Genomic DNA, 26,415 nt, shown 5'->3' with positions numbered 1-26,415 from the left:
CTTCAGAACTAAAACTATCAAGCTTTAAAAACCAAATATATTGGAAACTCTTTAAAACCTTGAATTAGGCAAAGATTAGATATAATACCAAAATCGTAATTTATGAAAATAAATTTAAGAAAATTTAATTTTTTTAAATATTTAAAAATAATTTAAGAAAAAATTGATACATTAGACCTCATAAAAATTCAAACATTCGTGTTTCAAAAGATACCATTAAGAAGATAGAAAGATGAGGCACAGACTGGAAGAAATACTTACTAATTAGCTACATGATAAAGGACTTACACTCAGAATATACAGAGAATTCCTAAAATTCAGTAAGATATGCAATAAAAAAATGGGCGAAAGATTTAAAGAGACATTTCTCCAGAGAAGATATCAGAACAGCTAATCAGCACATGAAAAAGTGCTCGATTAGCAGTCATTAAGGGACTGCAAAGCAAAACCTCAGTGAGATACCGATTCATACACACTGAAACAGCTATGATAAAAAAGACAGTAAAATGTCGGCAGGGATGCAGATAAATAGGAATCCTCCTACAGTGCTGGTGGGAATGTAAAATGACATAGCCACTTTGGTGAAAATGAAATATAGCGTTATCACATAACCCAGAAATTCTACTTCTAGGTGTCTATCCAAAAGAAGTGAAACATATGTCCACATGAAGACCTACACATGAATGTTTACAATAGCGTTATTCATAATAGCCCAGAAGTGGAAACAATTCAAATGTCCATCAACTGGTCGAACAGCTAAACCAATCTGATAGATCCACACAGTGGAATACTATTAAACAAGAAGAAAGAATGAAATACTGACATACTGAATACTGAAATACTGACAGAGGCTACACATGGATAGCTTTGAAAACATCATGCTAAATGAAAGAAGTCATACACAAGAGATCATGTATTATATAATTCCCTTTACAGGAACTGTCTAGCAGAGGTCAGTCTATGGAGACCGTAGATCAGTGGTGGCCTGGGAATGTGAATTCACTATAAGTGGGCATAAGGGATTTTATAGGGTGATGAAAATGTTCTTTTTTTTTTTTTTTAATTTAAAGATTTTTATTTATTTATTTGACAGAGAGAGATCACAAGCAGACAAAGAGGCAGGCAGAGAGAGAGAGAGAGGGAAGCAGGCTCCTCGCTGAGCAGAGCCCGATGTGGGACTCGATCCCAGGACCCTGAGATCATGACCTGAGCCGAAGGCAGCAGCTTAACCCACTGAGCCACCCAGGCGCCCGGATGATGAAAATGTTCTAAACCTGGGTTATGGTGATGGTTGCATAAGGAGGTAAACTTAAAATGGATAAATTGTATGTCATGTAAATTTTATCTCCGAGAAGGAGAAGCATCATATGATTTCACTCATGTGAAATTTAAGAAACAGAACTGATGAACATAAGGGGAGAGAAGGAAAAATAAAACAAGATGAAAATAGAGAGGGAGGCAAACCATAAGAGACCCTTAACTCTAGGAAACAAACGGTTGCTGGGGGGAAGGTGGGTGGGAGGATGGGGTAACTGGGTGATGGGCATTAAGGAGGGCACAGGATATAACGAGCACTGGGTGTCATATACAACTGATGAATTACAAAATTCTACCTCTGAAACCAATAATACATTATATGCTAGCTAAATTGAATTTAAATAAGAAAATATCTCCATAAAATTTAAAAAACAGGTCTTTGAGGCCTAAAAGAAATGATACCCAAAAGACAATAAAAAAATCCAAAAAACCAACAAAAATAATACAATGGTGTAGATCAAGAAATACAAAACTGGTGGGGCGCCTGGGTGTCTCAGCCGGTTAAGCGTCTGCCTTCAGCTCAGGTCTGGGATCAAGCCTGCATCAGGCTCTCTGCTTAGCAGGGAGTAGGCTTCTCCGCCACACCTCCCCCTCCATCCCCCACCCCGATACCCCCGACCCCCCACCCCCGCCAGGCTTGCCTGTGCATGTGCTCTTTCTGAAATAAATAAAATCTTTTAAAAAAAGACAAAACTGGCTCTTTGAAAAGATCAATGATCTTTAGTTTTATAGTAACTAAATAAAAAGAAGAGTGAACATATACAGGGGAGATAAAGAAGCTTTAAAGTCTAGCTCCACATCACTGTCTTTAAATATCCTTTCCTACGAAAGGGACCCAGGGCTCCTTGGAGAAACAGGTGATAGCCATATGAATAGGGAAACCAAGTACAAGGAGAGCCTTGGATAGCAGTGCTCAAAGGGTCATGTCAGAAGGACACAGAAGCCAACGCAAGGATCCACCTGGCCAAATATGGGTCTCATCTGGAGTACTGAATAATGAATACAAGGAACTAAAGAAGGTTAGTGGGTGCATAACAGATAAGGGGGGCGAGGCTTTTTTCATGGAAGAAAGCCAGCTAATAATGTAGAAAGAATAAGAGACTTGGAAATTTTTTATTTTAATTCTACCATTTTGCAACTCCCCATATAATTACTGATTAACAGTAATAGTCAGTAGATGGGAAAACGAAAACCACTGTGTGAAAGGCTAAGGAAAAGGATTTTCATGTGATCTAAATTATAAGCCCACAGATCACTTTCTAATTACAAAAGGAAACCTAGATCTTTGCAATTGAAGAAAACCGATGGTCACTGTCTTAACCAAAAGATGAAACAGGAAAAAACAGGTCCTTTACCTGTACACTTAATATTCTTTAAGAATTCAAAACACTTTTAATTTTATTCTTACTACCTCACACATATGTAACGATGAATGACTTAGTTTCACAAAACTCCATAATACACTACTAGAAATAGGCACTCTCCCAGTTCTCAAATGGAGAAAGAGGAGAGGTCAAGGTTGAAGCTCGCCTAGGACAATGATGGGAGTTATGATGTAATGTTAAGTTTCCTGCTGAGCAGTCCTCATCTTTTTTTTCTTTTTAAACACTCAAACATTTAAGCGTGGTGTTAAAATGGAACTTAAGAATGTGGTGACGTATATTTTCTACTTTCAAAGTAAAAGGCATCCCCTAGATCTAGGGCCACTATACATGCTTCCACTCGTCTCCTGTCATTAACGGGCATCAAAGAGGCCTGAGTTTACACATCCCTGTTCCATAGAGAGCTCCTGGGTCACCGAAGGAGTCTGCGGTTACCTTTAGGTGTTTCAGGAGCTCTCTGCCTAGTTCACAGTCCAGTTTGACGGCAAACACAATGTGTAGAATAATGGTGCCTTCCACATGACGCAGTTCACCTGATGGCACGGTAACAAGGTCCAACAGCCTGAAAGATTCAACAGAAAGGTATGAGCTAGTTTGAGCAAGAGACAAGAGTGTAGGTACTCCGATGAACTCAAGTTGAACTCATACTGGAGGCAGGAAGTGTAAATTCTACTGCCTCATTCCTAGCTTCTTTATAACAAAACTTCCTGAAAGCATGAATTGTCTATTATCATTAATTCCACTTCTTTACCTGTTCTCCGTTAAATCCAATTCACCCAGGCTCTGTCCCCTCTCTACCGACTCCCCTCAATGCCATTTGACTATTCTTGCAAGGGTTACAAATGACCTCTACGTTGCCAAAACCTATAATCAAGTCGCATCTTAATTAATACCCCCGCAGATAGGACACAATTGACCACTTCTTTCTTGAAACACCCTCTTCTCTTCTAGGGCACTATCACTGAATTCTTCTCCATTTCTTTTTTTTTTTGGCTGGCTCATCCTCCCTTTAAATGGTGGAATGCTGCTAAGTTCAGTCATGGGTTTTCTTCACAATTTCCTTAGGACTCCCTATCCAGTCCCATGGTTTTAGTTCTTTCCAATCTCTTATCTCTAGACTGTCTGCTTAATACCTCCATATGGGATGCTAATATACATCTCAAACTTAACATGGTTAAAACTGAGCTTATTTTGTCCTACACATACTTTTCCATCAGTTTTTCCTAAATCCGTATATAAGATCACCTTATAATCAGGTGCTCAAGCCACGTAACAAAAAGTCACCCTACAGTAGAAGTGGTAGGCTACAATCAGATTAACAGCATGAGCTCTGCAGCCCTGGGTTGAAATCTCAGCTCCACTGCTATATCATCTTGGGTTATCCCTTCATTTCTCCATGCCTCAGTTTCCGCATGCATTAAGTAAAGGCAAAATAGGGCTGTTGTGAGGTTTAAGTGCTTAGAACAGCACCTGGCACAGGTAAACACTCTACAAATATTTGCTTTAGGAAAAATCATTTTCAGGGGCTCCTGGGTGGCTCAGTCAGTTAAGCGTCTGCTCAGGTCATGATCCCAGGGTCCTAGGGTCGAGCTCTGCATCGGGCTCCCTGCTTGGAGGGATGTCTGCTTCTCCCTCTCCCTCTGTGGCTCCCCCTGCTTGTGCTCGCTCTCTGTCAAATAAATGAGTAAAACCTTTTAAAAAAAAAATCTTTTTCAGACATGCCAAGCTGTGTCCTGCATTCATACTAACTATTCCACGAGCTGAGAATGTTCTTTTCTCTGATCTACATAACGTGGCTCTTATCATTCAGGCTTCACTTAAAGTAACACCCTCTTCAAGAGGTTTTTCTTGACCGCCACTCTAAAGTAGCTACATTGTCACTATCACGTCATCCATTTGAGTTATCTGCATAGCACTTTCTAGTATTTTTCTATTTTATTTCCTGTTCTCTTCTCACCAATATTTAAACTCTTCGAAAGCAGGGAGCTTGTCTGCTTCAACACTACAGTCCCAGGGCCAAATAGTCCCTGGCACAGAGTAGACACTTCATAAACAGCTTATAACCTTGCAACTTCCACAACTACCTCTGTTCTCCTGCAGAGCTGTAAATAAGGTAGGTGAGGAGGCTGGCTGCTTTAGGACTGAGCAGCTCAGAGAGGACTAGGGAAGTTCTGTGCTAAGGTGAAGGTAGGGACTGAAAGGTTAAATAAGAGGAAGTCAAACACATAAAAGACGCATCTGTCAAAGTGACTTTATTTCTGTACTGTATTACTCACTCGTCACCACTCTGTTCCTCACTGTGTCGCTTATCTAGCTCGTTGAAGAAAGCTATGATTCCTTCCAAAGCCCTCCTTCTGCTTCCCTGAAAAAATACAAAAAAGGTAAGGTCTCCCCATAAACAGCAAGGTCACCAAGTTGAACTTAAACTACTTTTCAGCTTAGAGGATTCTCAAATATGAACCTAAATAGGTAAATTACAACCTAAAGTCACACTAAGGATTTACAGAACACTTTTTCAGGTTGAGATTGGGTTTGAGATGCATCTTAGTGTCAGACTTGAGGGGCCAATAGTCCACACTTTCTTGAGATCCTTATCTCTTCCGCTAACACACACACTCAATGTGGGAATACAAGAGACATGCGTATTTTCATTGGCCAAGGAGCGTGACCCTTTTACCCATCATATCATCAGACGCGAAATGAAAGCATCTATGCCCTAGCATGTAAATCAAGAGTAAGGATAAGCTGAATGGCCCTAACTGATCATTCCACTAGAGTTTATTAAAAAAAAAAAAAAAAAAAAAAATATATATATATATATATATATATATATATATATATACACACACACACATACACTTTTTATTTATACCTTTGAGGAGAGAACGAGAAGCTGATAGACCAGAGGTGGTATTTCTTGAAGATTCAACTTGCCGAACATCCTCAACACTTTTTCCACCACAAATTCCACCTCTTCTGCAGTCAGAGGGACATCCCTGTGGATCAAAGACTCTGAAGGTCAGAGCTACGGCCTAATTTGGGAGACATTAGAATATTATAACTGCCTCTTTGGTTTTTATCTAAGAGAGAACCATAAAAGGGGCCAAAAGCTTTACATAAGCAAAGTCACATTGGAAAAAAATCATAGTTCTACTTTAAATAAGCAATTAAAGTAAAAAAGGGAGAAAATTCTGTAACAGAAAAGAGGTACCAATATTCTTACTTGGGGGAGAATAGTGTTTGAGCTTGCTAAACTTCAATTTCTAACCGACAAGTTCACACAGCAAGGAAAAATGAGAAAAGGGAATAATGATGCTTACTTGAACATGGAGGTAAGTTGGATTACATACTGCTGATCCCATCTGGTTAAAGAAAATGACAAAGAATATGTAAGTTCATCTCTATTTAACTCATTTGCATATTATTGTGTAAAATTAATAAGGAGGGAAAAAATTAAGGTCATTTCAAGTTTGATTGGGTTCCACTGGAAAACAAGATCAAAGACTTGTTGAAGTAACAGCTTTTAACCTACAAAACTACAAAAATCAAAGTCTGATGATATTCAATGCTGGGAATTTTGGGGAAACAAATGCTCTCCATATACTATTTTAGAGAGTGTATACTGATATAACCCTTCTGGAAAGATAAGCTGGCAATAATTATCAAGTTTAAAAATACACATAACCACAGATCCCCTCAAATTAGTATTAGAAATATATCCCGAGTACAGGCTTATAAAAAGTCACCTAGATGTAAGGATGTTCATTGCAATACTTTTTATAATAGCAAAAAACCAAATAACTATATATTATTTATTGGGAAAAAAACCACTCTTAACAATTAGAGATTAGCCATTTATAACAGAATAGTATGAAACTATTGAAAAGAAGATGTAGGGGCACCTGGGTGGCTTAGTCAGTTAAGCGTCTGCCTTTGACTCAGGCCATGATCCCAGGGTCCTGGGATCGAGCCCTGCATTGGGTTCCCTGCTCAGAGGAGAACATATTTCTCTCTTTCCTCCCTGCTTGTGCTATCTCTCTCTCTCTTTCAAATAAATAAAATCATTTTTTAAAAAAGGAACGATGTAGAGCTGTGTATACTGACACAAATTTAAATGAAAAAATGCAAGGTATATTACAATATGTACCAAATAAACTCTTTCGTGTATTAAAAACGAATGAGGGATGCCTGGCTGGCTCAGTTGGAGAAGCATGTGATTCTTGATCTCAGGATCGAGTCTGACCCCCTCATGTTAGGTACAGAGATCATTTAAAAATAAAATCTTTAGAGGCGCCTGAGTGGCTCAATTGGTTAAGCAACTGCCTTCATCTCAGGTCATGATCCCAGGGTCCTGGGATCGAGTCCTGCATTGGGTTCCCTGCTCGGTGGGGAGCCTGCTTCTCCCTCTTCCGCTCCCCCGGCTTGTGCTCTCTTTCTCTCTCTCTGTCAAATAAATAAAATCTTTAAAAAAGAAAATTTAAAAAAAAAAATCCTAAAAAAAATTTTAAATTTAAAAACAAATGAGTGGATACATACTTAAAATTAGGTATGTTAAGGATCTTATATAAAGAACCATAAAAGCTGTTATTTCTGATTGGATGCTCCCTTCTGTTTCTTTTTAATGTACCCAAATGTAATCACTGTATTACACAACTTAGTATTCTCTTTATTTCATGGACTATAGTAAGGATTTTTTACCTTTGATGGTTTTATATATTTCACTTTAATGGGTTTAAATTTCATGGAGTGGCTCTACCTTAACTTACATAGGTTACATACCATAATAACTTACATTTCTCTATTATTATATGCTTAAGTGGGTCACAATCTTCTGGGTTGAACATGTTCATATATGAAGATTTTCTTATTATGCTGGAGTCTTTCCTTAGGGTAGCTTCCCATATTTCTGGCTTAAAGGTACAACCATTAATTATATATATCCCGCTCATTTAAAAAAAATATAAAAGATATAGCAGCAGGGTGAATTCTCAGCCTAAGGACCTTAGGACTCCAAATAAAACTAGAGGACAAAACTGTGTTAAGATGAAAGTCAAGTAGAGGTGCCTGGGTGGCTCAGCGGGTTAAGCTTTTGCCTTCGGCTCCGGTCATGATCTTAGGGTCCTGGGATTGAGCCCCGCATCGGGCTCTCTGCTCAGCGGGGGCCTGCCTCCCCCTCCTCTCTCTGCCTGCCTCTCTGCCTACTTGTGATCTCTGTCTGTCAAATAAACAAACAAAATCTTTAAAAAAAGAAAAAGATGAAAGTCAAGTAAATAGAAACTATATGGAATCTTAGAAAGTATAGCAAATAATCTCTCAAAAATTCATCACAAACTATATAAAGGGTTTTACGCTGTACATTATAAACAAACTAACAGACTGAAGACTTAGTGATACAAATTCCTGAAATAAACAGTAATCCCTTTTTTGGCCACTTGTACATCTGAGAAACTGCTACACATTAATAAGACTCACCTGCCAGAACACAGGGTGTTAATCAACTGCTTCTTACATTCCTCCCCACTCAATTCACCTAGAAATGCAAAATACACTGAGAAATAAATTTGATTAAGTAACTAGCAAAAAAGCCACTAAATTTGGAAGAAAATTACCTTTTCCATAATCTAGATTTTCCTTGTTGGCAACAAGGGCAGTGAGAATAATGGGTAATAACTCCAAAGATTTTCCATTTGTCAAGCTGCTCTCTTTGATAGCACCAACAAACTCCTTGGCCAATTCAACCAGTAATGATCCTGGAAAATTGTGAGCCTAAAAGTTTATGGGATAAAGAAAATGTTAAGCAGAAATCCAGATGTTTGGTATCTCCACAAAATAGTGTCTCTTGCTGAATTAACAGAACTGGTACTGAAACCCAGAACTGGTCCTATAAGGGATCCAAGAGAGCGACTGCTCTGGTACAAACTTATAAGATTTCAAAGGTCAGAATCCTCTATCAGTTCTCCAGTGTCTTCAAATACTCTTCAAAGATACCAGATGTCCACAATATCAGAAATTAACATAAACATGGGTTTATGGTCCATCCATCATCTATTCCGTTTAACAGCGTTCTTATTCATAAGTAAGAATTATGTAGGCTAGGTTTGGCACGTTGAAGTTTACCCTCCCTTAACAAATTACAAGCCCCATTCCCAGATCCACCCAAAACCAAAAAAGCTTTTGTTTCCCATCTTACCTCTAGCATTAGTAATCCTATGATCTCAGATGCTACTTCTTTCTGCAAGTCCCCCGACTCCACTAAGTGGATACAACATATGTATATCTTAAGTCTCCTCAGAGCTCCAGCCTCCTCAGAGCAGGGGGAACCTTATTGTTTTAAACGAGTAGTACAGAAACAAATAAAGGAAGAAATCTTAGAAAGTTGAAGGGCAAACAGGAAAAACAAACAGCAATATGGTTTTAATACAGAAGTAGAATTATCAAACTACTGATTACTAGAATGTTTAGAACAGCAATATTTAGAGCTTTATAAGAATACTTAAATGAGACAGATGACTGAAATGCGATCTTTTTTTTTCCTCCTACAGCATTAATTTGTAAAACAAATTCATAGTGAAAAAGGAGAAATACCTTCTAATACACCTTAGAGCCTTTTGGGGCCCAGTAACCCAAATTAAACGTCTTTAACATATTCCACTTCAAAACATAACTGAGTAATGCCAACAGGAATGGCAGAATAATAAAGCCCTCAGAAAATCCTTCCCTCCATAAAAGCAGTAAGAAAACTGACAAAGATAATGAAAACCATCAACACAACAATCCTGGGAGAGGAAAATGGGATCTGATTTCCAGAGTTCCCACAAAATACCTTTTAAAATGTCCCCAAGAGTATGGCCCATATACAGGAAAAAACAGAATAGAAATTAACACACAAGCCACAAACTGACAGATCTGCAAGACACATATCTAATAAACAACATGTATCCAGAATAAGTAAAGAAATCTTAAAACAAAAATAGGAAAACACACAACCCAATTTTTAAAATGGACCAAAGATCTAAACAGGCAAAAACAAAAACAAAACAAATAAAAAAAAAACCCAAACCCTATGGATGGCAAGTAAGCCTACAAAGACATGGTCAACGTAACTTTCCGTTAAGGAAGTAAAAACGCAAACAACTATTAAATACCACTGCCTACCTACTGGAACGGCTACAATCCAGAAACCCTGACCCCGCCAAACGCCAGCGGCCACGCAGAGCGCGGGGAAAGCGCCTTCATCGCTCCTGAGGAACGCACGGCGAGGCGACCACTTCGGAAGACAGGTTGGCAGTTTCTTACAAAGTTAAACACAAACTTGCCATAGGCCCCTGAAGCGATCGCACTCCCAGGTAATTCACCTCGGCCAATTAAAACTTAGGGCAACACAAAAACCTATTTGCTGAAAACCAGTGTTTACCACAGCTTTGCTCCTTGTCATCAAAAAACCAGAAGCAACCACGTTGTCTTTCGGTAGGTGAACAGATGAGCTGTGGACCCCCATACAATGGGGGACTGTTTGGTGATAAAAGGACTGAGCTATTGACTCACACGACATGAATAAATCTTAAATGCATTTTGTCAGGTGAGTGAACACAGATCAAAACAGCTACATGTTGAGCGCCTGGGTGGCTCAGTCGGTTAAGCGTCTACCTTCAGCTCAGATCATGATCTCAGGGTCCTGGGATCGAGCCCCGCATTGGGCTCCCCGCTCAGTGGACCCTGTTTCTGCTTCCCCTCTGCCTGCTGCTCTCCCTTGTGCTCTCTCTGCCAAATAATAAATAAAATCTTAACAACAACAAAAAAACAACAACCACACACACATACACAAACCCCAGCTACAGGTTGTGTGATTATATTCACGTGACATTCTGGGAAAAGCAAAACTGTAGGGACAAAAAACCCAGGTGAGTGGTTGACAGGCTGGGGGAAGGGAAGTGGGCAACTGCAGAGGGGAGGCCTGGGGGCGTTTCAGGTGTGGGATTATCCTGCAGGATCCTGGCGTGCTGGATACAGAATCCTAAGTACTGCTAAATGCATAGAACTTGACAGCCCGGAGACTGAGCTTTAACACATGCACATGAAAAAAAAACATCATCCCAAGGAGCGCTCAGTCAAGCTCTCTCTCTGATGAAAATCTAAAAACTGATGAATAAAATCTTAAAAAAAAAAAAAAAAAAGGCATCCAATTTGAAAAACAAATAAAAGTATCCCTATTCATAAATGACATAATCATGTTTATAGAAAACCCTAAGGTAGACTCAAAAACATAAATTGTTAGAGGGCGGCACCTGGCCGGTCAGTCGGTGGAACATGTGACTCTTCTTGATCCAGGGGTAGTGAGTTTGAGTCGCATGTTAGGAGCAGGGATTACTTTTTTTTTCCTAGATTTTATTTATTTATTTGACAGAGAAAGAGAGCACAAGTAGGGGAAGCAGCAAGCAAAGGCAGAGGGAGAAGCAGACTCCTCTCCAAGCAGCCAGCCTGATGCAGGGCTCGATCCCAGGGTCCCAGGATTAGGACCTGACTGGAAGGCAAACGCTTAACTAAGCCACCAAGGTGCCCCTTTTGAGATTACTTTAAAATAAAATCTTATCTCACGGTCCTGAGATTGAGCCCGGCATGGGCTCTGTGCTAAGTAGGGATCCTGCTCCAGATTCTCATTCTCTCTCTGTCTGGCTCTCCACCCACCTGCCCATTCTCTCTCTCTTTCTCCAAATAAATAAACTTAAAAATATAATCTTAAAAAAAAGTCTACTGCATTTCCATATACTAACAACGAACAACTAGATGACTAAATTAAGAAAATTCCATTTACAATAGCATCAAAAAAATAGAATACTTAGGAATAAATCTTTAAAAAGTATGTATAAGACTTATATTCTGAAGATTATAAAATACCATTGGAAGAAATAAAGCGAACCTAAGTAAATGGAAAGACATTCCATGTTCATGTAATGGAAGACTTAGGCTAAGACAGCAGTATTTCTCGCATTCACACACAGCTTCAACACAATTCTACTAAAACCCCAGCTTCCCTTTTTTCAGAAACTGACAAGCTAATCTTAAAATTCATATGAAAACACAAGGGACCCTGAATATCCGAAAAAATCCTGAAAAAGAAAAACTAAGTTGGAGGACTCAAACTTCTCGATTTTAAAACTTAGTGCAACAATACAGCAATCAAGACAGTGTGGTGCTGACGTAAGGAAACATACAGATTAAGGGACTAGAACCTTGAGTCTAGACATAAGCCCTCACATTTCTGGGCAACTGATTTTCAGTAAGAGTTCTAGTGAAAACAAGACAAGATGAAGTTGGACTCCCACATCACACCACATACAAATATAAACTCAAAATGGATCAAAGATCTAAATGTAAAGCTAAGGCTATAAAACTTTGAAAACAAAACATGGATTTAAATCTTTATAACTTTGGACTAAGCAATGGTATCTTAGATAAATCACTCAAAGAACAAGCTATAAGAAAATAAAATGGACGTCAAAAAACTTTGTGCTTCAAAGCATACTATCAAAAAAGAGTGAAAAACAACCCCAAATGGGAGAAAATGTTTGCAAATCATATATTTAATAAGGGACATGTACCTAGAACATATCAAGAACTATTACAACTCAATAGTAAAATGACAACCCAATTTTTTAAAGTGCAAATTATCTGAATAAACAGTTCTCCAAAGATGATGCAGAAATGGTCAGTAAACACCTGAGAGGATGCGCCACATCATGAGCCCTCAGAGAAACGCTTATCAAAACAACAGCGAGATACCACCCCCAGCCCCTAGTATGGCTACCATGAGGAAGACAGTAAGAAGGTTGACAAGGATATGGAGAAACCATCATCCTCCTTCAGTGCTGGTGGGAACATAATATAGAAGACAACCAAGATATTCCAAGTCATTAAGCCCCAGAGCTCCTTTGCCCCTCATTAATAAGCACAGGTTAAGTACTAAACATTGCTGTTTTCTTCTCCACAATTCTTAAAGCACAAGGAAACCAAAGTGATTTCATGAAAATGCGTCCTTTATAGGCCCCCAAACCAGTGATACAATCTCAAGTATCCACTTCAATCCTCTTAAGTAAAATTATTTGAGTCCGTAAGACAGGAGGCTGTTTGCCTTAGTTGATTTTGTGAATATCCCAAATCACAAAAAAGTCTCAGTGCAGCTTCAAACAGTAAGAAAAGCAGCAATATGTGTCCAAAGTAAACCAATCTAATGAACCCAGGCGGACAGAAGTGGCATGAATTATTACCTTTGAAGATGGCTCGCAGGAGCGCTCCTGCAGCTCTTCCTTTCACGGCCTGATTCTGAAGGAGATTAGCCAGCTGCAATGAAAGAAAGAAGAAGCTTCAAGTTCCTGGCAACAATTTCTCTATCCCAATGGCCTAAAGTCCCAATATGAATCCTCTGTCAGGTTCACCCCCTTCAGAGACTTCAGGTATCACAAACACCACAGACTTAGAACAGCACAGAACTTAACAGGATGCACGGCTGTCAAGACTGAAATTTATTTGTATTTTCACTTTATAATGTCGAAGTACAACAGAACTAACTAAAGAGAAAAGAGCACAGTGATAGGATACTCTCTTCTTTTTTTTTTTTTTTTTTAAATACATTTTACTCCTGTGGAGAATGGCTGGTGGGATGGGGCTTAAAAGTGAAAGAGGGGTATGTTAGGAGACTGCCAACAGTGTTCAAAAGTGAGAGATGGTAGTGGCCTGGCCCAAAGAGCAGTGGAGATATTACTGGTTGGACTGTGCCTGCACCACCCCCCTTCAACATTAATGTTGTTGGGGCGCCTGGGTGGCTCAGTGGGTTAAGCCTCTGCCTTTGGCTCAGGTCATGATCTCAGGGTTCTGGGATCGAGCCCTAAATTGGGCTCTTTGCTCAGCAGGGAGCCTGCTTCCCCATCCCCTCTCTCTGCCTGCCTCTCTGCCTACTTGTGATCTGTCAAATAAATAAATAAAATCTTAAAAAAAAAAATTAATGTTGGAGTTCTGACCTACAGGACCTCAGAATGTGACCTTATTTGAAAATAGGGCTGTTGCAAACATAATTTGTTGAGGTCATTACAGTTGGTGCAAATACGACTATCCTCATAAGAAGGGGAATCTTGGACACAGAGACAGATACGCAAGTGTGCTGGGTGAAAACGAAGCAGAGAGCAGGATGACAGAAGCGCAAGAACACCAGAGATTGTCACCAACCCCTGGAAGCTAGATGAGATTCTCACAGCCTCAAAGAAACCAACTCTGCCAGCACTTCGATCCTGGACTTTGAATTTCCAACCAGAAAAATAAATTTTTATCATTTAAGGTCCTCAGTTTATAATACTTTTATAGTTGGCAGCCCTGGCAAACTAAAAAAGAAGAAGTAGACTAAAGATATATTTGACAGCTCAAATTAGTAGGACTTTGCTGTGGTCTGAATGTTTATGTCCCCCCTAAATGCACATGTTGGAATCCTAATGCCCGATGTGATAGTATTTGGAAATGGGACTTTTGGAGATCATTAGGTCATAAGGGGAGAACTCTCATGAATGAGATGAGTCAAGTACGAGATCCCACAGAGCTCCCCGGCTCCTTCCACCATGTGAGCGTACAACATGGAACCCGCAACCCAGGGACTTCATCTGACAACAAAGGCGTTCTCATCTCTGAATTCCAGCCTCCAGAACCACGAGAAATAAATGTTCCTCATTTCTAACTCCACCTATGAGTTAGAGCATATAATTATCTTTCCCTGTGACTTATTTCACTTAGCATAATGCCTTCTACTTCCATCCACATCATTGCAAATGGCCAAGATTTCTTTTTCTTTTTTATTTTTTTGATGGCTCAGTATTCCATTGAGTATATATACCACATCATCTTTATCCATTCATTTGTCAAGGGGCATCTGGGCTCTTTACATAGTCTGGCTATTATGGACATAGCTGCTATAAACACTGAAACCCTTACACTTCTTGAAACAATTTCAGTTTCATTAGAAAGCAGTGTGGCATGGGGAAAAAAAGAAAACTGGACCTAGACTCAGATGATGAATCCTGGCCATGCCATTTACCGGCTTCATGATCTCAGTCAAGTTATTTGACTGTATGTGTCTCCATTTCCCTACCTCCAAGGACAGTTAGGAGGAATCAATTAGATGACACACCGAGAACTCTGTCCTTGCTCTCCTTCCTCCCTCCACTTACATGATCTTTCCTCTTCCTTTTTGACTTCATGCTTTTTACTGCATTTTAAAACACAAAAGTAAACGAAATAAGATTTTGTATCCTTGTTGTGTCAGACGGCTTTAACATTTTTCTTTTAATTGGTAGACTGCAACTATCAAGTTAACGCACAGTCCAGATACAAACGTTTTTTTTCCTAAATAGAACAGCCCTCATTTTGCAATGTCTGATGTTTCCTCATGATTATACGGAGTTTATGCATTCCTGGTCAGAACACAGGTGATACTGTGTCCTTCTCATAGCGTCACACCCAGAGGCATGTGATGTCCGTCTATCCCTCACCGGTAATACTAATTCTGGTCACTCGGTCAAGTGCTTTGCTTCATTTTCCCACTTTATAGTTACAACCAGCGAGCAGTTTGTAGGGGGACACTTTGACCATGCACATATCCTGCTCCTCATCTAGTTTCCCCCTTGTATAATGGAAAAGCTCAACGACAACCACCATTACGAGGTTATCGAAGTCAATATCACCAGGAATGACAGAGACATCATGAGCCCAGCAATACAATACACTTGGAAAAGGCAAGCCACCATTTCGGGGGTCCCTCTACCAGGGATGAATGACCTCAATCCAATCATGAGACACACCAGACAGGCACCAACTGAGGGACATTCAGCACAATAACTGATCAATACTCTGCAGGGTTATTAAGATCATGAGAAACACAGACTGAGGAACTGCTGCAAACTGCAGAAAATCAGGGAAAAATAACAAGTGCAATGTACTATGCTGAGTGGGATTCTTGGGGGAAAAAATGACATTAGTGGAAAAACCACCATGCAGAGTTTGAATAGGGTCTTTAGGTTTGCTAATGGTATTGTGCCCATGTTAATTTCTTGATTCTTAAAATTCTGACTAAGGTTATGTAAGATGTAAGATGCTAGATGCTATGGGAGGGATACACAAAAATTCTCTGTATTATTTTTACAACTTTTCTGTAAGTCTAAAAGTAGCTCAAAATAAAAAGCAAAAAAACAAAAACAAAAAAATTCCCTGGATTTAGCATCCACTGGTTTCTTGCCTGATCCAATCTTCATCATGACAGCTGCAAAATGACGATTTTCTAATGCTAGCACAGTAAGCAAGAGACTGTCCTTCTCCCCATTTATTTTTTTATTATCAGTATGGAATCACAGATTTATTTTTCAATGTCTTATAATTCATAACTGAACTTAATTATTTTGATGTTCTAATAGTCTCAGATGTAGGTGATGGAACCCCTCCGAGCTAGCTTGTATGTCATTGTGACTTGCCCTCATCATTTTTTCTGAGCACTTCTTTACTTTCTGGCTTAGCAAGACGTTCCAGGCTCATTTTGTATCTATCAAGCACCCCTCTTAAAATCAGCCATTTCTCTGAAAAGCCCTGGTTCCTTGTAGTGGGGAATGATTATTAGAGACCAAAGATCTAATTCATGGCTGTGCTTATTACTACTGTGGCATGTTTGGTGCCTCATCTTAGTTCTTTCAGTGAACAGAGCTTTAAAACACACACACACACAGAGGTATGTATATGCAAATACATAATAAATATACATGTGTGTGGATATGCATATATGTCATTAAGCTCATATCAGCACTTCCATTTCTAATTTATCCCCACAGCGTTCTTTCTTGCCTTCCTATATCCTGTATTTATCCCTAGTACCACAGTAAAAATGCTGACTCCCAACCTCAACACATTTACTGAACTCTGTGTTACATCTAAAAATCATTTCAGAAGTGCACTGCCCATATCATCACATTAAATAATCCTTTTTTAAAAAGTTCACAGTTTATTTGTATTTCTTCCTTCAATCCTCTGCCCAAGACAGAGGGTATATAGTCAAATACTTGGATTAGCTCTTTTTTTTCCCCCACCTCCCCACCTTCAGTATGGTTATGGAATTCTTCCTGAGTTTCTTTTTGTAAGGATACACAGATATATGTACGCTTTACTTCCCTTCTTTCTTATATAAAAGGCAGAGTAATACACATTTTTCATTTTGCCTTTTTAACTTAGTATCTTCTGGAAATCACTATCAGTCCCTATTGAACTTCATTCTTTTTTAGAGTCAAAGAACCACCTTGTGCATAATATAATTTCATGTTGTTGGAGGTACGTCTTTAAGGTAGTCCTAGAAGTGGGATGAGTGTTGAGTGAAAATGTATTTAAGTAGTTTTATTAGATAGCATCAAATTCTAATCATGGTCTTACCCATTTCTGCATTCCTACCAGCAATGCATGAGTGATTGTTTCCTCAATCTCACCAAGAGTATATAGACAAGATGTTCATTTTTTTCCCTACTCTGACAGATAAGAAATAGTAGCCGTTTCATTTTAATCTTTATTCTCTTATTAGCGGAGCATCTTCCCCTCCCCCCAAGATTTTGTCAGAGAGAAAGAGAGAGTACAAGCAGGGAGAGTGGCAGGCAGAGGGAGACGCAGGCTCCCCGCTGAGCAGGGAGCCCCATGCAGGACTCCATCCCAGGACCCTGGGTTCATGGCCTGAGCCAAAGACAGACTTAAACCAACTGAGCCACCCAAGCATCCCTGGAGCATCTTTTCTTATGTTTACAGCCGTTTTTATGTTTTCCTGTGATTATCCTCCTCATTCATTTTGCTCTTTTTCTATGAGCTTTTTGCCCCCCCCCAATTATTTTGAATTATTATGAATTAGGGATATTAATCCTTTATCTATAATACATTCCAAACATGTTCTCCCAATTTGTCATTTGTGTTTTGATTCTGTATTCATTTGTGTTTTGATTCTGTATATGGTATTTTTGGTCACGTAAATTTTACTTATATGTAGGTAAATTTACCAGTCTTTTACTATATCTAGATTTCGAGTCCTAGAAAAGCCTTCTCTGCACTGAAATTAAAAAGAGGAATCTCAACCATTTTCTTCTAATATTTAGATTTAATTTTTAAAAAAGATTTTGAGAGAGAGAACACACACACAAGGTGGGGAGGGACAAGCAGACTCCCCACTGAGCAAAGAGCCTGAAAAGGTAGGGAGGGGCTCCATTCTAGGACTGAGACCATGACCTGAGGTGAAATCAGATGTTTAACAGACTGAGCCACCCCAGGCACCCCAAATTTTTTTTACATTTAGACCTGATTTATGTGGAGCTTATTCTTTAGCAGTATGTAAAGAATATACCTAATTTTACTTTTTTTTTTTTTTTTCCCGAATGGCTATCTAGTTGTCTCCATACCATTTATTAAATACAATCTTTGCCCCCATTGTTCGGAATACCACTTTATCATATACTAAATTTTATATGTAGTTGGGTCTATTTTGAGACTTTGTTATTCCATTACCTGTTCTTCTCTTCATGCACCAATAAACCGCGCTGAATGAGAGAGGATTTTTGGTACGTTCAGTATCTGGTAGGGCTGGTCCTTCCTCAGAGAACTTCGATTTCAGCGTTCTCCTAGCTATTCTTGCCTATTATTCTATATGAACTTTGTTTCTACTACGTGTAAGAAATGCTATTGATTTTTACAGAATTTTATACTCCGCTACTTTGCTCACTTCTTGCAGTAGATGGTTTGACCACAGGTTCTTCAGGGTTTTCCGGGTGTACTAGTATGACATCTGCAAAGACAGTTTTATATCTTTTTTGCCTATCCTATGCCTTTCATTGTTTTCTCTAGTTTAACTGCATTGGCTAACAGACCGGGACAATGTTAAATCGCGGTGGAAAGAGCAGACATACTGCCTGGTTCCTGGTCTCAGTGGTCTCATTATCATGCCTCTAGGGTTTCCAATTAAGATGCTGACTTTAGGATATGTTTTACCAAGATAAGGAAACAGGCACGTACTCCTATTTTCTCAAGGAGTTTTTACCAGGAATGGGTGAATTTTGTCAAAGACATTCCCTGACTTGTGAAGATAATCACAGGGGCTTTTGAGTAATATACTTTCTAACACTGAACCAACTTTGTATTCCTGGCATTATTCCACTTGGTCATGACTGATTTTCTTTTCATCTGATATTGGAATATGTCCCCTAGTATTTAAGATTTTTGCATCCATGTTTATAAGTGAAGAGGCCCTTTAATTTCCTTTTTCTATGCTATCTTTATCAGGTTTAGAGTATCAACATTATGCATCTAGAAGTTTTCCTTATGTATATACATTTTTTTTCCATGTTATATATGCTGTCAAAAAATTCTGTAGCATTGAGACTATCTCTAATTTTTGATTTTTAAGAGTTTGGTGGAAGTCCCCTGTGAAATTATCTGGGCCTGGTGTTTCTGTGTAAATTAACTGCTCAAATCTTTTTCTTCTATGTAAATTGGTCTCATTAAGCTTTCCATCTCAAACTGGGTCAATTTTATTAAACTCTATGCTCTTAATTATCCATTTCCTCTAGGTTTTCAAATTTATTTGCATAAATGTGTACAAAGTAGTGTCTTAGTACATTTGATATTCTGTCTTCACTAATAATTATTCCCGGGTCACCTGAGTGGCCTGCCTGGTTGGTTAAGCATCTGACTTCAGCTCAGGTCATGATCTCAGGGTCCTGGGATCAAGCCCTACCTTGGGCTCCAGGAGGAGTCTGCTTGTCCTTGTCCCTTTTCCTCTGCCCCTCCCTGAGTTCATGCTCTCTCTCAAATAAATAAAAATCTTTTAGAAAAAGGTTATTTTCCCCTTCTCATTTCTTACTTTGTACATTTGTGTTTACCACTTTTCTTTCTTGGTCAGATAATGGTTTTAACTAATTTTTCCAAAGAATTAGGATTTTGATATATTAATTTGATATACTGGTTTTCTGTTCTCTACTTGATAAGTTTCCAGTTTTATTTTAGTGGTTTCCTCTTTGTGTCTTTTGTTTACTTTGTTGCTCTTTCAAGAATTTTATTCATTTATTTTATTTCTTCTCAACTGATTTTGGTGATTTTTAAAAGTATTCTGCAGACTGTTAGGTAGCGTTCTCATTATTTTTCTAGAAATCCTCTGATTTCTGTTGGTATATTCCTTTTTATCAAAAAGTTGTTTAGAAGGTATTTTACTTCCAGGTAGAAAAATCTTTCCGGGGCACCTGGGTGGCTCTGTCAGTTAAGTGCTGACTCTTGATTTGGCACAATCTAAAAATAGGATTGGGAATCAAGCCCGGCAATGGGCTCCATGCTCAATGGGGAGTCTGCTTAAGATTCTTTCTCCCTCTCCCTCTGCCTGTCCTCTCTCTCTCTCAAACAAAAACTACCTTTTTATTTACTTCATTTCTAATTTCTAGTTTTTACTGAGTTGTGATCAAAGAGGGTGGTTTATCTATTTCTATCTTATGGGACCTATCAACGTTTTCTTTGTGCTCTAGTATAGGACACAATAATCAATTTTTGCAAACACCTTACACATTTAAGAAGATATATACGTATTTCTTTCAAGATCTATTTTTTTAAGTAATCTCTACATTCAATGTGGGGCTCAAACTTACAACCCCAAGATCAAGAGTTGCATGTTCTATGACTGAGCCAGCCAGGTGCCCCGCAGATATGTTCTCTTTTATTAAAGTATTCTCCCCATGTTTTAAATACTCTTCATATTTTCCATCTCTTTGCAATCTTTGTTTTGTTTAGGCATCTTAAAGTCTGTATTCCACTTCCACTAATTTCCTCTTTAGCAGTGTTTTGTCTACTGTTAACCATCAAGGTTTTCACTTCTAGTTTTCTGATTGTTTTCCAAATCCATCCCTTCTTATTTCATGGATTCTCTTTCTTCACTGACATATGTATGTTAAAAATCACATTAAATAGTTGTATGAAATATAATGTCCCTTTTATATTCCTCTAGTCTCTCTAAATCTTCGAATATGAATTTTCCCATTACTGGATATGTCACTCTGTCTTGTCACAGACTTCTTTTTGTGTTTTATTCTAAGCATATCTTCTATGGACATTTTATTAAATAAAAATGTACATATTGCTAGAATACTTAACAAATTCGTAGAAGTTATTAAAAAATGACTAATATACTGGTCAACAAAATCAAGATCCAAAAAGATCTTGACAGTGAAATGAAATTAATTTAAAAAGATAATTAACAGATATAAATGTAAAATTTTGTATGTGGTTTCTGAAAACTTAACTATGGGAATTCAGAGATGATGGAAATCAACCTAATATCAACAAATGCAAAAATAAGGTGGGGTTTTTGGTTGCTTGTAAGAGCATGAGACAACAGTGTGATACTGTGGCCAAAAAGGTGATTCTGCATGAATGGAGAAATAAGAGAAATGTTAGTCCATTCTACTCTAGTGGTAGAAAACATGCTAAGTCCTGTGTCCAATTTAAGTATAAAACTTTTAAGGAAATATTAACAGAAATGTTCAGAAGACTGTGTCTACATTGGTGATATTTGCTAACACTTATTCAGTACCTATTAGATATTAGATGCTTTATGTGCATTAACTCATTTCATCTTTACAAAAACCAAGAGATAGGGATCCTTCCTTGGGATAAGCAAGAATCAGAGAAGTAATTCACAGCATCTATTTATATCATGAATTTTGTTCTAGTTCTTAGTTTTACTTATAATGTTAAAACCTCTTCAAACTCCTTCTGGAAGCATTTAAAAAACACAAATTCTAAATCAATACATTAATTAAAAGCTGGCTTTAACCAAATCATAAATGTCTATAGAATGTTTCAAGCTGAAACTCATCCAGTGGGTTGTCTCAAAAATGTAGTAGAAAACCAATCCTACATAACTAAAAATAAAAACAAAAATAAAAAACGAACTAACCAATCAAAAACAGAGCCAGAGGAGCGCCTGGGTAGCTCAGTGGTTTAAGCCTCTGCCTTCGGTTCAGGTCATGACCTCAGGGTCCTGGGATCGAGCCCCGCTTCGGGCTCTCTGCTCGGCGGGGAGCCTGCTTCCCCCCTCTCTCTGCCTTTCTCTCTGCCTACTTGTGATCTCTGTCTGTCAAATAAATAAATAAAATATCTTTAAAAAAAAAGTCCCCTATTAAAAAAAAAGAAAAGAAAAAAACAACTACAACAACAAAAAAACAGAGCCAGAGCCCATCCCAACATCAACTCCCAATTAGTGTCACACATTAACAGAGATTACAAGCTAGATTTTACCTAGCTTCAATGACCACAACACAAGCATGCAAAACTTCCTTTAAAAACATAATACTCAAAGTCAGACATATATATATTAATGTTTAAGGTTCATGTTAAACAGGGATTCCTTTCCATGCAGGAATCTGAATAAGCTGAGATCACTTAAATGGAAAAAGGGAAATATATATCAGGAGAGTAAGAAGATTCAAGTAATAACTTAAAAATATTTTACTGCTTATAAACTTACTTTCTTTAAGGGAAAACATTAATAAAAGGGCGCCAATAGACAAAATGTCTCACATCGATAATTACAGTCAGGATATTATCTTCAAATAGGATTGCCTAAGAATCTTAAAAGTAATTTGTTTATGTAAATACAGTTGCATAAATGTTTAAATGTTATATAGTTGTAGACAAATGTCTATTTGTCGTCTGTTTCTCTTCCTCTCCCCCATTTCTTTACATTTGAATTTTTATCAAATAAATCCTTGTCTCCTAAGGAGAGTGGAGGTAGATGAAGTGGTAGAATAATTTTTCTAACATGTCCTCTGAATTTGTCATCATGCTTGACATTTGGTTTCAGCAAAACATCCTTCTTTATACTTACATCATCTTCTTTGAGGGTCTGAAGAAATTTCTGCAGTCTGTCTGGTGTTTTTTCTGCTGCTAGAGATATTATTTTCTGGTCCATTTTTGCACATACCAGGGAACTGTAAGGGAAAGTGTCAGAGCTGGATGATACTTTCAGAAGTAAACAAGCTTGATTATTTTCTTTCCCTGTTAACTATTTCACACATATTATAAACCATGTACACAGTGGGTTCTCATTAGTATGAGTACATGATTCTTAATCCAAACCAAAATAATCTGGAGAATTCCCTCAAATTTTCATATTAGAAACCTGTATTCTAATAAAGTAGTTCAACAATTTTTGCCCACATTTTTATGTTTTTTTAGCATCTACCTAGCACACTGCCTAGAACAAAGCTGATACAAAATAGTATATTATAAACATACACATAAAAATATGTATTATAATACATAATAATGACAAATGAATATATCAACAACACTGTAAATACAAAGTGCCAATTAAATGGTATAACAACAGGGCACCTGGGTGGCTCAGTCAGTTAAGCATCTGTCTTTGGCTCAGATCATGATCCCAGGGTCCTGAGATTTAGTCCTGCATTGGGCTCCCTGTTCAGTGGAGAGTCTGCTTCCCCCTCTACCCCTTCCCTCGCTTAGGAGCTCTCTCTCTCTAAAAAATTTTTAAAAATTAAAAAAAAAAAAAAGGTATAAAAACAAATGAGAAGTTAACAAGACTAATGAAATAAATGTGTGCCTAGAGGTCAAAAAAGCTTCCCAGTAGAGAGCTTGAACTGGAACTTAGAGATTAAATTTAGATAGTCAAGATAGCCAGATGGTGTACTTTATACACTACTGAGAAGGAGAACGTCATGAACAAAGGCCTTCATATAAGAATCTGAAAAACCTATTTAGGGAAAATGAAGGACAGAGGTTTGAAGTTCAAGTAGGGGAGCAATGAGTACTAAGGCTAGAAAGATAGGCTGGGAATAAATGTGCAGGATTTTTTTTTTTTTTTTTTAAGATTTTGTTATATAATCTCTACACCCAATGTGGGGCTCGAACTCACAATCCCAAGATTAAGAGTTGCATGGTCTACCTACTGAGCCAGCCAGGTGCCCCTAAACTGTGCAAGATCTTAAATGCCAGATTAAGGGATTCAGATTTTATTCTGTAAATGATGACAACCAAAATTCTTGGAGCAAAAGAAAATCTACCTGGTTCAGATTCTGCCTGTTTCAGACTGAACAAGTGCCACAATCTGGCATCAACACTTAGATTAAAGTGGGCAGAGAGCAAGGACACAGAGCAGAGACTAGGAAGTTATGGAGGGCTATTTTGGTGATGGACACAAAAGCCTGTGGTCACTCTGGGGCGTGGAAAGGAAGAGATGAAACAGAAGCCTGCTGGGAGGCGGGATTTAGTGAGCAGCTATGGGAGGGAAGGGGGAAAATGCAGACCGCTGCAAAGACCTGCTCCCCCTCCAGTATTTCTTGTCTCCCATCCCCATAAAATGTCCCACCCTCCACACAGCTACTGAAACCAGAAGCCTGGAGGACATTCTTAACAATTTCACTTTCATCCTTCACATCCGCTGCAAGTCCTCGCAATGTCACCCGCTAAACCTCTCGAATCTGTCTACTTCTCAGATACACTGCTGCCACATCACTCCACAGCCACCAGCATCTGTCATCGGAACGACTACAAAAGCTTCCCTAACTTGTCCCCCACACAGCAACTAAAGTAATCATTCCGAGACACAAACCAGAGGAGGTGATTGACCCTCCTTCCACCTCTGATTCTCACCTTAAAACTTCCCAGAACCCTTCCACAGCTCTCCTATTGGTCCAATATCCAGACGTCAGGATAAAAAAGCCCAGCAGGGTCTGGCCCGCACCTAAGTCCCCTTCATCACTATATACTCCTTGCTTTCAGTCCTTCCAACTCCCAAGTTCTCCTGCCACAGGCCCTGACACTTGACTTTCAGTCTGGAACTTCTATACATACCCTTCCTCTCATCCCCTGCCCCCCAGTCTTTTAATTCCTACAAATCCTTCAGATCTCAGCTCAATCTGTCCTTCCCCAGAAGCTAAGGCTAGGTTAAATGCTCCCGTATTTTTTTTTTTCAAGATTTAGAGAGAAAGAGCAAGCGAGCAGGAGGAGAGGGAGAGAATTTCAAGCTAAATCCCCGCTCAGCCCTACCAGGACTCCATCTTACCACCCTGAGATGATGACCTGAGCAGAAAGGGACTGAGCCATCCAGGCGCCCCTAATACTCCCTTATTATATTCTTTCAAGGCAACAGCAATTTCTCTTACGTCATACACCTTTAACATGACATCTGTAACTACTAGATCAATAACTATCTCCCATTTGACTACAAACCTACAAACCTCATGAAGACGGGGAGGCATGTCTGTTTGTTTACCACTGATCCTCCAGTACTTAATCACAGTGCCTCCCTTGTAACAGGAGCCCAATAAATATTTGTTGTACAAATAAATTACTTAACTCCCTACAATGAATGGCAAGCCCCTGGGCCCAGCCCTTTACATTCATTAATTTGATCCTCAGACCACCCCTGTGAAGCAGGTGCTATTAGTTTCAATTTAGATGAAGATCTTAGGGCGCCTGGGTGGCTCAGTGGGTTTAAGCTTCTGCCTTCGGCTCAGGCTCAGGTCATGATTCCCGGGTCCTGGGATCAAGCCCCGCATGGCATCGGCTCTCTGCTCAACAGGGAGCCTGCTTCTCTCTCACTCTCTGCCTGCATCTCTGCCTCCTTGTCATCTCTGTCAAATAAACAAACACCTTAAAAAAAAAAGTATAGATGAAGATCTTTAGGGATTTGGAGAGATTACATAATTGTCCCCAAGGATTAGAAGGCCAGTAGTGGCAGAGGCAGAAATGAAACCCAGGTCTGTCCAACTCCATCCCCCAAGACCCGCAGGCTCTTAGTTACTACTCCCGCCCCCGTCAGGGCCTGATCGGGGTGGGGGAGCGGGGAGGGCAGAGGAAATGCAGAAAGGGCGTACTGCCCAAGAGAGACGTGCAGCCAGAGGGGAACACGCCGAAATCTATCTCAGCAGGTCCATTTGCTAAATTCGGCCGAAAACCGGAGAGGAGGAACTACCAGGCGACTGCGAAGCGCGCAGCACCTCTTGTCTGGAGGCGCTGGGACCAGCGCGGCTCGGGGACGGGAAACGCGCGGGTCTTCGCGCCGGGACTCCCCCGAGAGCAACACGTAAACACAAACTAGGACGCGAAGCGGCTGGCGATGCGGGCCGCGCCCCGGCCCCAGAGGAGAAACGGGGTGAGAGGTCTCCGACGTAGGAGCAGAACCCCGACAGAGAGAGGCCCGGGAGGTGGCAGCCGCGGAAACCGAGGGATGCGGCGGGAAACAGGCCGGAGAACACTCCAGAACGCCAGGTGGCAACAGCAGTCCTCCAGCGTTCACAGACCCGCTCCCTCCCTGAGGCGCGGAGTGCCTGCGCCCCGGCAGCGCGAGAAGCCCCTCCGCACGGTTACCTCGGCCTCGCCGCCACAGCAGACTTCCAAAAAGCCCGCTCAACTGCACGCCGCCGCACTTCCGTCACGGGACACAGCAGGCCCCGCCCCACCCGCGACTTATTTCCGCTGGTAGGGCGCGTGCGCTTGGGGTGTACCATTAAGGCAGAAGGGGCCGACAGTCCTCGGACGTTCCCATTCCCAGTCGTGGGGAGGCGCAGCGGGTACACTCGCATTCAGAACCGCGGAGAGCATGCGCAGTGTGGCCTGAACGCTGCTGGAGCGTGGTGTTGACCGGTTAACACCCCCTGGT

At 39.7% G+C, this 26,415-nt stretch overlaps 1 protein-coding gene across 3 annotated transcripts in view; it reads right to left on the bottom strand.

Moving 5' to 3' along the window:
• Nucleotides 1-26,176, bottom strand: part of LOC111152618 (Fanconi anemia complementation group I) — an 83,218-nt gene extending 57,042 nt beyond the window's left edge. Inside the window, exons 1-10 of one of the 3 annotated variants that reach the window (XM_022511152.1) lie at nucleotides 26,124-26,176; nucleotides 22,618-22,720; nucleotides 12,965-13,037; nucleotides 8,890-9,020; nucleotides 8,309-8,465; nucleotides 8,172-8,229; nucleotides 6,020-6,061; nucleotides 5,572-5,695; nucleotides 4,976-5,061; nucleotides 3,135-3,261 (exon numbers count right to left, since the gene is read on the bottom strand). In XM_022511152.1, coding sequence (XP_022366860.1) covers nucleotides 3,135-3,261; nucleotides 4,976-5,061; nucleotides 5,572-5,695; nucleotides 6,020-6,061; nucleotides 8,172-8,229; nucleotides 8,309-8,465; nucleotides 8,890-9,020; nucleotides 12,965-13,037; nucleotides 22,618-22,701 — 882 coding nt within the window. In that variant the 5' untranslated portion in view covers nucleotides 22,702-22,720; nucleotides 26,124-26,176. Of the gene's footprint in view, nucleotides 1-3,134; nucleotides 3,262-4,975; nucleotides 5,062-5,571; nucleotides 5,696-6,019; nucleotides 6,062-7,491; nucleotides 7,600-8,171; nucleotides 8,230-8,308; nucleotides 8,466-8,889; nucleotides 9,021-12,964; nucleotides 13,038-22,617; nucleotides 22,721-26,123 lie in introns of those variants that run through there. The other 2 variants (XM_022511151.1, XM_022511153.1) reach the window with 2 other exon arrangements.
• Between the last annotated feature and the right edge of the window lie 239 nt (nucleotides 26,177-26,415).

Source organism: Enhydra lutris, unplaced genomic scaffold, assembly GCF_002288905.1.
Source record: "Enhydra lutris kenyoni isolate GAN:26980312 unplaced genomic scaffold, ASM228890v2 scaffoldscaffold29, whole genome shotgun sequence".
Classification (NCBI taxonomy): Eukaryota; Metazoa; Chordata; class Mammalia; order Carnivora; family Mustelidae; genus Enhydra; species Enhydra lutris.
Note: the sequence above shows the minus strand (reverse complement) of the source record. Positions and strands in the feature narration are given on the sequence as shown.